General features: G+C 40.2%; 1 protein-coding gene across 7 annotated transcripts in view; it reads left to right on the top strand.

Annotated features, from left to right (window-relative positions):
• The window catches only part of add3a (adducin 3 (gamma) a), a 328,092-nt gene extending 314,981 nt beyond the window's left edge, over window positions 1–13,111 (top strand). For all 7 annotated transcript variants that reach the window (XM_061880493.1, XM_061880494.1, XM_061880495.1 and 4 more), the window contains one exon: window positions 6,618–13,111. In XM_061880493.1, the coding sequence (XP_061736477.1) occupies window positions 6,618–6,859 (242 nt within the window). In that variant the 3' untranslated portion in view covers window positions 6,860–13,111. The remainder of the gene's footprint in view (window positions 1–6,617) is intronic.
• Window positions 13,112–13,797: the final 686 nt, after the last annotated feature.

The following is a 13,797-nucleotide window of genomic DNA, read 5'->3' as shown; positions in this document are numbered from 1 at the left end:
ATTACCACATTGCCGTAAAATATCAAATAATATTATTTAGCACATTCACGTAAGAGACTAGACGTATAATATTTCATGGGATTTAGCGATTAGGAGTGACAGATTGTTTGGTAAACATATTGCATGTTCTATATGTTATAGTTATTTGAATGACTCTTACCATAATATGTTACGTTAACATACCAGGCACCTTCTCAGTTGGTTATTTATGCCGCATATAACGCACACTTATTCAGCCTGTTGTTCACTATTCTTTATTTATTTTAAATTGCCTTTCAAATGTCTATTCTTGCTCTTGGGTTTTATCAAACACATTTCCCCCAAAAATGCGACTTGTACTCCAGTGCGACTCATATATGTTTTTTTTTCTTCTTTATTAAGCATTTTCGGCAGGTGCGACTTTTACTCCGGAGCGACTTATACCCCCAAAAATGCAGTATATTAATGACAATACTGTATATTCCAGTGACGTGTGGTGAGGTTCATGGCTGGTGAGGCACTGACTTCATCACAGTCAGATTTATAAACATATGAACCCTAAAGAGTATCTTATTCACCATGTGATTGGCAGCAGTTAACGGGTTATGTTTAAAAGCTCATACCAGCATTATTTACACATACAAACTGTAGCACACAAAAAAGCACATTTAATTTAAAAAAACGTTATTATGGTCTTACCTTTACTTATAAATGAAGTCCATGCTCCGCTCCTTCTGAACAAAAGCATCGATAACTTGTTTATAGAAGTATTCCTTATCTTTCTTCGGTTTTAAAAGTCTCTCTGTCTCGATAGAAATCACTGTCTGAAGCAAACCTTTTAGCTCCGGCGTTGGTCTTCCTTTAATTATTACCTCCTGCTTCGATTGAAAGTCCAGTTTAGAAAACTGTTTTATTTTAGATATGTAATCATCCATGTTAAAAGAGGAAAAAAAAAACGATCGCTGCCGCCGCACTTGACTTGCTAACTGTAGCTTGTTGTCACTTCTTCTGCAGCCTAGTATTCGCAAGAATGATCTCTGGGATCACTAGCGCCCTCTAGCACCAGGAGGCGGGATAACAGGTGCCTCACACAGTGCGTCTTCGCAGCCGTTTTATGATTGCCCAGCACAAGAAATACCTTACACACATGCAGTTGTTGACAAAATACACTGTATATTATATACCTCAGCTAACTAAACTATGGAAATGTATAATATAATTCATACAGCAATACGGTCTCACCGCAAGTCTCTTCTCGGTATTTGAACGGCAAATGTGAAAATTCAGCGATTTTGAATAAAAATAATCTAAAACTGGTGAAGTTATATGGAAAATAACTTTATAAAGTATAATCACTGGATACATATAACATCCATCCATCCATCCATCCATCCATCATCTTCCGCTTATCCGAGGTCGGGTCGCGGGGGCAGCAGCCTAAGCAGGGAAGCCCAGACTTCCCTCTCCCCAGCCACTTCGTCTAGCTTTTCCCGGGGGATCCCCAGGCGTTCCCAGGCCAGCCAGGCCAGCCGGGAGACATACTCTTCCCAACGTGTCCTGGGTCTTCCCCATGGCCTATACCAGGGGTGCCCAGACTTTTTCTGCAGGCGAGCTACTTTTCAATCGACCAACTCGAGGGGATCTACCTCATTTATATATATCATTTATATTTATTTATTTATGAAAGAGACATTTTTGTAAACAAGTTAAATGTGTTTAATGATAATACAAGCATGTGTAACACATATAGATGTCTTTTTTTCACAAAGACAAGAATATAAGTTGGTGTATTACCTGATTCTGATGACTTGCATTGATTGGAATCAGACAGTAATGAGGATAACGCCCACATTTTCAAATGGAGGAGAAAAAAAGTTGTCCTTTCTGTACAATACCACATGAAAGTGGTTGGTTTTTGGCATCTAATTCATCCAGCTTCCATACACTTTACAAGAAAAACATTGGCGGCAAATTCCGTAGCTTGCTTGATTGACATTCACGAGTCTCAGAAAGCTGGCGTGCACAAGTGAGGTGCACGCCAGCTTTCTGAGGGATCGCTTGTGCACGCCAGTTTTCCGAGACTCTGTATTTAGTTAGCGCAGGCAGCATGAAGCAGGGCTTTTATTGTGAAGATAGGAAATGTGCAGTCGGCCTTTAGAGTTTTGACGGAAGGTACGGCGCGAGAGTCTGTTGAAATAAAAAGTGTTTCTAGCCTTCCTCTCGGTCATATTTTCATAATAATGAAATTGCAGCAGCCAGCGTCATCTCACAAGACCCTCCGGTACCGTGAATGTCATTTAAGTGACGTCTTGGTGAAGATTGATGATCACTAATTTTTAGGTCTATTTTTTTTAAAAGCCTGGCTGGAGATCGACTGACACACCCCCCGCGGTCGACTGGTAGCTCGCGATCGACGTAATGGGCACCCCTGGCCTATACATATAACAATTTAATAAACATTTTTTTGTTTTGACATTTTTTTTTTCCATGATGGCACGTGAGGCCCCGCCTCACCTGCCTCCCATTGACTGCACGTCACTGGTATATTCTTTTTGAAAAACGTATTGTTAAGACGGTGTAATGAGGCCAGGATTGCAGAGAAAATGGTGCTGTAATCAAGTCCACACACACCAGAGACTGGACTTAAGTGCAGGACTTTGTACCAGATGAGAAAATCCCTTTGCATGAAGTCGGGAAAAGTCACATTGACTACAGCCACAATGACTAAAATCTAAAATGCACATAAAATGTCTGTAAAATGTTGCATAATTCAGTCTATAAAGTGGGTAAGTCACCAGTGCCCGGCTTTCTCTAACCTGCTTCCAGCCCAGTCGAGCAGATGTGACGCCAGCAGGTTCTCATGTGGACAGAGGATGTAGTCTGCCCTCTTTTTAAAGCCTCTTTAGGCCAGCGGGTCACTGGGGCCTTTACACTGACGTGTTATAAAACATGCAGAGCACAAGCTCACACCTGTGCTGTAACCGTGTTTGTGTATCCTAGCCAGCAGGGTGACACGTTTACTGGGCCGGCGTTGAACGCGGTGGCCTGGAAATCCTCATCAAGTCAGCTTTCACGCGCCGTGTCCTAGTTTGAACTGGATCAGGCTTCTCCATCTGTCCCAGGGAACGTCAGACTTTAGTTCAGGGGTAGGGAACCTATGGCTCTAGAGCCAGATGTGGCTCTTTTGGTGATACATCATAGCTGACATTGCTTAACACCAGACCTGGGCAAATTAGGCATTATGCTTTTTAATCAGGCCCACCAGACATTCCCCCAAAATTTTTTTAGATCTTCAAGATGGAAATTGTTGCTGCCATCATGATGTGCAGTGATTTTTTTCTACTGACCGTGAATCTTGAACTATACAAAGTAATTCAATGGTTGAAATCTGCTCTTTCGCATGATATACTAGTTACTACGGTAATATAATTAGTTACTATGCTAATCTAATTTGTTACTATGGTAATCTAAGTCACGGGAGCTCTGACGAGGCACCAAGCAGTGTGGGTGGTGAGCGTTTCCACAGAGTGTTTCCAGAGCATCCATCCATCTTCTTCCGCTTATCCGAGGTCGGGTCGCGGGGGCAACAGCCTAAGCAGGGAAACCCAGACTTCCCTCTCCCCAGCCACTTCGTCTAGCTCTTCCCGGGGGATCCCGAGGCGTTCCCAGGCCAGCCGGGAGACATAGTCTTCCCAACGTTTCCTGGGTCTTCCCCGTGGCCTCCTACCGGTTGGACGTGCCCTAAACACCTCCCTAGGGAGGCGTTCGGGTGGCATCCTGACCAGATGCCCGAACCACCTCATCTGGCTCCTCTCGATGTGAAGGAGCAGCGGCTTTACTTTGAGTCCCTCCCGGATGGCAGAGCTTCTCACCCTATCTCTAAGGGAGAGCCCCGCCACATGGCGGAGGAAACTCATTTCGGCCGCTTGTACCCGTGATCTTATCCTTTCGGTCATGACCCAAAGCTCATGACCATAGGTGAGGATGGGAACGTAGATTGACCGGTAAATTGAGAGCTTTGCCTTCCGGCTCAGCTCCTTCTTCACCACAACGGATCGGTACAACGTCCGCATTACTGAAGACGCCGCACCGATCCGCCTGTCGATCTCACGATCCACTCTTCCCCCACTCGTGAACAAGACTCCTAGGTACTTGAACTCCTCCACTTGGGGCAGGGTCTCCTCCCCAACGCGGAGATGGCACTCCACCCTTTTCCGGGCGAGAACAATGGACTTGGACTTGGAGGTGCTGATTCTCATTCCGGTCGCTTCACACTCGGCTGCGAACCGATCCAGTGAGAGCTGAAGATCTCGGTCAGATGAAGCCATCAGGACCACATCATCTGCAAAAAGCAGAGACCTAATCCTGCGGTCACCAAACCGGAACCCCTCAACGCCTTGACTGCGCCTAGAAATTCTGTCTTTTCCAGAGCAGTCAACCTGAAATGCGGGTGTCAGGGACAGATGCGGAAATACATTTTTACAACAAAGTTCTAAAGCTTAGTGATATATATCAGATTGTAAGTGAGGTTTTTTTTTCTCCTCACTTTCATATTTTGATGTGTTTGTTGCACTTTTGTTGCGTTTTGTTTGATTGTAAAACATGTCGATTGAAAAGTGGTGTTGTCAATATTCAGTGTTTTATCGTTCTTAGTTAATATTGTAAATCCCACATTCATTATTTTCACGTACATTCTGAGTGTCTCGTTCAGTGAAAAAAAATGTAAAATTCCATTCTGTTTTTTAAGAGAGTCTCTCATAATTTTTTTAGCATTCAATCAGACATTATTGTGAGTTTTTGTATTAGTGTTCCTAAAAATCAGATATACCGGCCCCCAGCCACATTTTTTTTCCTCTAAATTTGGCCCCCCAGTTAAAATAATTGCCCAGGCCTGCCTAACACGATTAGTAATAAATAATTCCGCTGGTAATCAGTGTTAAAAATAACATACAACATATAAAACATTTTAATCCATCCATCCTTTTTCTACCGCACCTGTTCAAGAAGTTGCATCAACAGTAATAAGTATTTAATTTATTATTGGTTAGCTTCAGAATAAAAATGTTATTAAAAAAAATAAGACTTATACTCTAAAAATGTTGGTCTTTCTTAAAAAAATGCATGCATTTAGTTGTATTCAGTGTTAAAAGATATTTTATGGCTCTAACGGTAATACACTTTAAAATATTTGGCTTTCATGGGAATTTATTTGTAAATTATGGCGGAACATAAGTATTTGGTCAACCATTCAGAGCTCTCACTGATGGAAAGAGGTTTTGGCTCAAAATCTCACGATACATGGCCCCATTCATTCTTTCCTTAACACGGATCAATCGTCCTGTCCCCTTAGCAGAAAAACAGCCCCAAAGCATGATGTTTCCACCCCCATGCATCACAGTAGGTATGGTGTTCTTGGGATGCAACTCAGTATTCTTCTCCCTCCAAACGAGACGAGTTGAGTTTTTACCAAAAAGTTCCATTTTGGTTTCATCTGACCACATGACATTCTCCCAATCCTCTGCTGTATCATCCATGTATCCATTTTGGTATAAACTCAACTCGTCCTGTTTGGAGGAAGAAGAATACTTAGTTGCATCCCAAGAACACCATACCTACTGTGAAGCATGGGGGTGGAAACATCATGCTTTGGGGATGTTTTTCTGCTAAGGGGACAGAACGATTGATCCGTGTTAAGAAAAGAATGAATGGGGCCATGTATCGTGAGATTTTGAGCCAAAACCTCCTTCCATCATTGAGAGCTTTGAATGGTTGACCAAATACTTATTTTCCACCATAGTTTACAAATAAATTCTTTAAAATTCCTACAATGTGAATTCCTGGATTTTTTTTTCACATTCTGTCTCTCACAGTTAAAGTGTACCTATGATGAAAATTACAGACCTCTGTCATCATTTTAAGTGGGAGAACTTGCACAATCGGTGGCTGACTAAATACTTTTTTGCCCCACTGTATTTGTTATATTTTATATCGCTATGTTTAGTCCTTTCCATCCTTACACTTTCCATCATTGTAACTGAGCTACTGTGTGGAACAATGTCCCTTTTGGATCATTAAAGTTTTTCCAAGTCTACAGTAAGTCTAATTTCAGACGTAAGCACTTTTTGCCCAACTTGCCAGAGAAGATGGCAGAATAGGAATAACGTGTCTTCCTCCTTGTCAGGTTCAAACACTGATGACATCTATTAAACAAGACAAAAATGTAAAGAATCAAACAGAGACAGCATTAAATTTGGACTCAGAGCTGAGGATAGACATGGCCACTGTACACTTCGTACAGTCCTGCACCACGCTCTGACGAAAAAGGTTTACGTCTCCTCTTTTATTTAGGTATTCAATGTTTACGCAACAACACGTCACAACAGAAATGGGGAGTATGTAAACAGTCATTGTTTTCGGTCACATTGAAGACAAAAGAAGGAGATGCCTCGGGCTTAGGCTTGTCCTGGATTCAGCTTCCGCAGATGTTTGAGGACGATAGATAACCCCTCCCGTCCGTCGCATTCCAACGTACACAGCGGAATCTTCCAAGACCGTTCACTGGAAACTCAGAGAGTGGAAATTTTTTGGATAATTTACATACAATTTTTCTGACACTCCTCTTCATTTTCTCTTCACAGCCAACCACTCGGGCCTGACGAACGGCAAAGACAACCACTGTCACGCGGACGACCAGCTGTCCGAGCGCGTCGGCCAGCTCCACGGCGGCGTGGACATCACGGTGCGCCCGGGCGAGAAGATCGAGGAGGTTCTGTCCCAGGAGAGCTCGCCCTCCAAGTCGCCCAACGGCAAGAAGAAGAAGAAGTTCCGCACGCCGTCCTTCCTGAAGAAGAACAAAAAGAAAGAGAAGGCGGAGGCTTGAGTGATTAGATAAGAAAGAGCGTGGCGGCCATCTTTTTTTGTGTTGTCTTTTACATTGTCTACGTTTTCCTGTCCAATTTTTTTAAAGGTTTTATACGCAAAAGAGCAGAATGCATGATTGGATCAGTTGTAATGAAAAGAAGGCAGGGGGTGGGCTCTTTGCAGGCTCCACCTGGGCTACAGCTCATCTAGACGCTCATCAACGACATCACCCTGGCGTTATTTCAATCAGGTCGCGACAAAACTGCACTCGCCTGGCAGCCCCCCCCCCCCATCACTGAGGGGAGACAGGAAGTCCCCCCGCAGGTGTTGCAGGTGTAACATAACTGGAGCTAAAAAGGAGCACAGTAATGTTGACACTCAATATTTATGTAGCATTTTTCTCTCATTTGGACAAACCTAAAATTGAGTCATCTCATGAATTTTTACTCATTCTGCAGACGCCGACTTTCTCTCTTTTGGCTCGCACGATATTGTGAAGTCGAGAATACAAAAGTGACGACATCTCCCCACGATACGATAATAACTGGAAACGTGTAAGTCTATTTTTTTTTTTCATTTTTGGGACGTGCCGGAACTTTTCCTGGTGACTTTTGTAAAAGGGACGGCAAGTAGCAACGCCTGCGAGGCGTGGAAAGTGGAGACGGAGTTTCAAAAAGGTGTGTGTAAACAGGAAGTGGCGCTGATGTCGCCAAGGGATGTTAGGGCCACACTGACGAGTCACTTTTTCCTTCACTTGCGGGAATAAAATCGTGATCGTTTTGTCAAGTAAAAGCCGAAACCTCAAAGAAAAGATTGGAAAATTTGCCAGAATTTTTGCTTTGTTTTCAGCGTGTTCCTGGAAGAACTGATGAGTTCTTACCCAGCAGGCACCAGCCTTCGATGTCCTTTAAAATCGACTTTAAAACAACGTTGCAGAATAGTTGCACGAACCCCGTTTCCATATAAGTTGGGAAATTGTGTTTGATGTAAATATAAACAAAATACAATGATTTGCAAGTCATTTTCAACCCATATTCAGTTGAATATGCTACAAAGACAACATATTTGATGTTCAAACTCAAACTATTTTCTTGCAAAATAATCATTAACTTTAGAATTTGATGCCAGCAACACGTGACAAAGAAGTTGGGAAAGGTGGCAATAAATATTAATAAAGTTGAGGAATGCTCATCAAACACTTATTTGGAACATCCCACAGGTGTGCAGTCTAATTGGGAACAGGTGGGTGCCATGATTGGGTATAAAAACAGCGCCGTCTTTTTCATGGACGCCCCTGCTTATTTCAGCAAGACAATGCCAAGCCACATTCAGCACGTGTTACAACACTGTGGCTTCGTTAAAAAAAAAAAAAAGTGTGGGTACTTTCCTGGCCCACCTGCAGTCCAAACCTGTGGACTGCATGAAGTGTAAAATACGACAGCGGAGACCCCGGACTGTTGAACGACTGAAGCTCTACATAAAACAAGAATGGGAAAGAATTCCAACTTCAATTAGTTTCCTCAGTTCCAAAACGTTGTAGTGTTGTTAAAAGAAAAGGTGATGTAACACAGTGGTGAACATGCCCGTTCCCAACTACTTTGACACGTGTTGCAGCCATGAAATTCTAAGTTAATTATTATTTGCACAAAAAAAAAATAAAGTTTATGAGTTTGAACCTCAAATATCTTGTTATTGTAGTGCATTCAATTGAATATGGGTTAAAAAGGATTTCCAAATCATTGTATTCCGTTTATATTTACATCTAACACAATTTCCCAACTCTTATGGAAACAGGGTTTGTATTTGTAATTGAGACTACGTTGATGTCAAACGTTGGATCCCCGTTGTTGGTTGGGAAATGATCAAATTTCAAACGGTCAGAACCCAACTGTTGGTAAAGGGAACGAGGCAACACCAGGGCAGAACTGCGGTTTAGATGGTTTATTCAAACCTTTGATGAATGTGTGGGGTGTGTATGCTACCACTAGTGAATAAATGCGGACGATGTTTGGAATTAAGAGGCAGTCAGCAGGAAGGCAAACAGTCGGGGGCTGGAGAGAGGCAACGATGTGCTGGTCCAAGCAGTGGTCGAGGATCGGGGAAGGCAAGCAAAGATCAGGGAGGAGGTCGTGAGGCAAGACACGATTACGGTAGACACTGGAAGACACAAAGGACATCAAGACGGGAACAAGGAAAAACACAAAGAAGGCGAGCAAGGAACGAGGGAGGGGGTGCCAGACGTGATTCTTACTCAGGGGCGAAGGTCTCCTGGCTTCGCTGGTCTTTTATGCCGCTCCCTCTCTTCAGGACCAGGTGCGGTGATGTGTGATTGTCTGCAGCCTTTTTGCTGTGTGGACGTGCCGCGCTCAGCACGAGCAGTGTCGTGTCATGTAGCCAGAGGAGGAATCTTGACACTCAGTTGCAGGAGCAACACGGGTTCGAATCCGCGCCGTGACACCAACATTGATTCAACGTCGTCCAAAAAAATGGTGTTTCAACGTTATGTTTGAGTCGCTAATTCAACAAGTTCTCAACGTTGTCTTATTGTCTCGTGCCTGCTGGGGGTTTCAACACTCTAAATATACAATACTAACTTTTACATCTCAGGTGTTTTTTCCCCTCATAATGTTACAAGTTTATTTTGGTACTTAAATTAAAATTTATTATGTGAGGTTTTATTTGACTAATTTCAACAATCTTGCAAAAATATTGACAAAAAATTGTGACTTTTTATTATCATATTAATATATTTTTCTTTTAAAACATAGTCAAATACATGTCCCATGACTCCAACCTAATTCTTAATTACTTACAATTTGCACCAAATTCTTCTAATTAAAATGTTTTGGTTTATTAACATTTTTTTTACTTGACTAAAAATGACAGATTTTTTTTTTTTTTTTGTGAAATTGCAACTTTTTTGTGTGTATTGTGCTTTTTCTTGGTATCATTATAAAGACCTAATTCTCATATGCATGTCCAATAACTCCGACTTAACTCTTAATTACTTAAAATCTGCACCGAATTCTTCTAATTAAAATGTTTTGGTTTATTAACTTTTTCTTTTTTTTTTACTTGACTAAAAATGAGAAAACATATTTTTGTGAAATTGCAACTTTTTTGTGCGTATTGTGCTTTTTCTTCGTGTTATTATGAAGACCTAATTCTCATAATGTGACAAAAAGTACAAAAATGTTCGTAGAAAATGGACCTTTGTTGTACAACTAAATATTTTTTATTGACACATTTTGACTGAAAAAGTTATAACATTTCACAAATTTTTTTTTGGCCTTTTTTATACTATTTAGACTTGATTCTCATAAATCCAAGTTGATATAAATTCTAATTAAAATGTTTTGGATCATTAACTTTTTTTTTTTCTTGACTAAAAATGAGAGAACATTTTTTTTGTGAAATCCCAACTTTTTTTTGTGTATTGTGCTTTTTCTTCGTATTATTATGAAGACCTAATTCTCATGATGTGACAAAAAGTACAAAAATGTTCGTAGAAAATGGACCTTTCTTGTCCAACAAAATATTTTTTATTGGCATATTTTGACTAAAACATGCTAACATTTCACATTTTTTGCCTTTATTATGCTATTTAGAAGGACCTCTGATATAAAATAACCCTTCCAACACGCACCAAGCCAGCGTGGAAGGTGTAGGCTAATAACCAGCATGAGAAGTACGCCAAATGGCAGAAACATGCTGAGGCTATTTGTCCAGCAGCGGCTGATGATGATGATACTATTTAGACTTGATTCTCATAAATCCAAGTTGATATAGATTATTCTAATTAAAATACTTTGGTTTATTAACTTTTTTTTTTTTACTTGACTAAAAATGAGAAGAAAAAATATTGTGAAATTGCAACTTTTTTTTTGTGTATTGTGCTTTTTCTTCGTATTATTATGAAGACCTAATTCTCATAATGTGACAAAAATTACAAACATTTTCGGAGAAAATGGACCTTTCTTGTACAACTGAATATTTTTTATTGACAAATTTTGACCTAAAAATGATAACATTTCACAACATTTGTTTTACCTTTGTTATACTATTTAGACTTTATTCTCATAAATCCGGGTTGATTTTGAATGTGCAACTTTTTTTTACTCATAGCTCGGTTGGTAGAGCGGCCGTGCCAGCAACTTGAGGGTTGCGGGTTCCATTCCCGCTTCCGCCATCCTAGTCACTGCCGTTGTGTCCTTGGGCAAGACACTTTACCCACCTGCTCCCAGTGCCACCCACACTGGTTTAAATGTAACTTAGATATTGGGTTTCACTATGTAAAGCGCTTTGAGTCACTAGAGAAAAGCGCTATATAAATATAATTCACTTCACTTACTCTTCTTATTCATTTTTCACATAAAATTCCATAGTTCTCATTCATAACTAGCAATATTTTGTTTGACCTTATGCTCAAAAAATGAAGGCTTTCATCCTGCAATATTATTTGTGTAATTCTGACCCATTGCAACATTATCTTCTAAAACTGTATTATTCTTGAAATGTATATATATTTTTAAAATTCTGACTTTTTATACATTTTTAACGCCTTGCAATATTTCAAGATCGTTCTCTGACTTCTGGTTTCTTCTCCCAGTGTGGCCCTAATAATCCTGGGTGGGGAAGTGATGACATTTGTAAAGAGTGTGTTTATAAATAGAAATCTATATAAAAGTGTGTGTGAGTGAGAGAGAGAGAGAGTGTGTGTAAAGCCAAATAAATGTCCCTGCCTCTTGTCGACCCCTCACCACCGCACGGACAGCCTCAGGCTGTGTGAGGACGCAACAAGCGTTTACAGGTGTGATGTTGAAGTTGATCATGTGGCTCCTTAACCTTCCTCTTGTGTTAGCTTTCTGTTACCATCTCTTATGTTAACGGGTCGGTTTTGACCCATGTTTTAAATCAGCTGTAAAATACACTAAAAACAATTATCTATCATCCAATTTGTTTCTCATCTCTTGGTTACCTTGTTAGGCTTCCTTATCCTTAAAAATATTGGTTTTAATATTTTTGGTTTGGGCCATTGGGCCTTATTTTGTCAGTATACCCCTCCATTTCAATTTTTAAAAATGGTAAAACGAACCTCAAGAGAATCATATAAATAAAAAAAGGTTGTTGTGTTACCTAACTATTACTAAGGAGTATTAGAACATATCTCTTAAATAAATGTGTTTTGTTTATTTTTTCATTTTAAGAATTTTAACTATAGTAACATCTATGGTGTTACGGGTCAATTTCGACCCACATATATTTACTTCAAGAAAAAGGCTAAAAAGTATTTTTTTCAGCAACAGAAATCCAACATCAAACAAACAACCAATCAAGCAAATGAAACCAAGAGAAATAGATTACTAGTTCCAAAACTAATAAAAAAACAAAATCAGAGTGGCAAAAAGTGACACTTTTAGTGTCCGTCTTTTGTTTGTTTTTGTACAGGATAACAAGGTAAAATGAGAATCCACTAAAGCTCACATGATTGAGAGAGGAGCTGGCTGTCAGTGTGTTCAGTTTTGGCTGTTATCATTGCTTTATCATCTTATTTTTATTACCGTGTCGAAACCGACCCTAACAACACCAAGGGCATCATTTCTACCAGAGCAATTTATAATTTAGTGAAAAAAATTAAAACGTTTTATTTTGTTAACAAAGAGGTTCCTGACCAAGTCAAAAAGCTTTGATGCAAAAAAATAAATGTACGTGGTGTTTTTATGCATTTAAAAACTAAAACGGGTCGGTGCCGACCCTAACGCAAGACGAAGGTTAAAGCCTGCCTCGGTCGACCTTTTTTCAGAATAAATGTCAGACGAGAAGGGCGAGGAAGACACCAGCATGGTTCCATCCCTCTTTCATACCATCTCCTCCTCCCCTTGCTGAATGGAACTTTATTTTGTCATGCTCCTTTTTTTTTTTTTTTTTTAATCTACTCTCCATTAGTTTGCAGAGAGCACAATATTATATTGATGTATTTTTCTTTAGCACGCATTTCACCGGCACCAATTGCTCCCAAATGAGCTGAACGTTTGCTACTTCCTGTTTTGTCTCGTTGCACTTCGCGTTGCATATAAAGCCTCCCTCCACACACACACACACACACACACACACACAAAACATGTTTATTACGCTTTGGCGTGACACGCTGAGCCGAGCGACCTTGTGACCTGTGAACCCTCCCCTTCTGTAGATGCTAATCCACTTGTAGTGCTAATCCGTGTACATTCACAAATAAACTGTATTTTACCAAAATAAAAGCTCATTTTCATCTTTTGACATTTATTTGGTGCGTGTTGAGCATAATTCATACATGATCATGTTGTTTTGCAACATTGCCATCACATGCATACATTTGCAGGGATTATAGTGTAATTAGAGCTGTCAAATTGTATTTTTTTATAGTTAGATTAATCACAAAATCAACATTTTCTAAAGAATAAAACCCAACTATTTTTCTTAAGAATGTCATTCAGCAACATTTTACAGTAGAAAAGGGATTTGTCACGATTTACCTGACACATGAAATGCGACACATTTTGCGGTGTGCACTTTCCACTTCACCCTCCAGATGGCAGTAGAGTGTTGACTATCTTAAAATGTGTTTTTCGGCAATTCCAACTTCCACCACAGCGTTAGTTGCTATGTAGAGTGACGCTTTCCATTATTTCCAGCAGACTGCATTGCGAAATGATTAATCCTTGCCACCTTCCTCTCACAGGAGAGCCACCCAGGCAAATGGGGCAATATGAATCTGCGATGTGAGGATCGATACTGAAATAACAGTCCTGCTGATACCAAGTTCCTTATGCTCTAGAATTGATCTGAAATCAAAATATCGATACTTTGGATACTTCACTCATTTGAGATGAAGTATGTCATTATCAGGAACACAGTGGAAAGTAACTAAATCATTAAGATCGTGTCAGAATTGGTGTTTCTTAACCATAGGGACGC

Source organism: Nerophis ophidion, linkage group LG20, assembly GCF_033978795.1.
Source record: "Nerophis ophidion isolate RoL-2023_Sa linkage group LG20, RoL_Noph_v1.0, whole genome shotgun sequence".
NCBI lineage: Eukaryota > Metazoa > Chordata > Actinopteri > Syngnathiformes > Syngnathidae > Nerophis > Nerophis ophidion.
The sequence above is the reverse complement of the archived record's forward strand: the minus strand, read 5'-3'. Positions and strand labels throughout refer to the sequence as shown.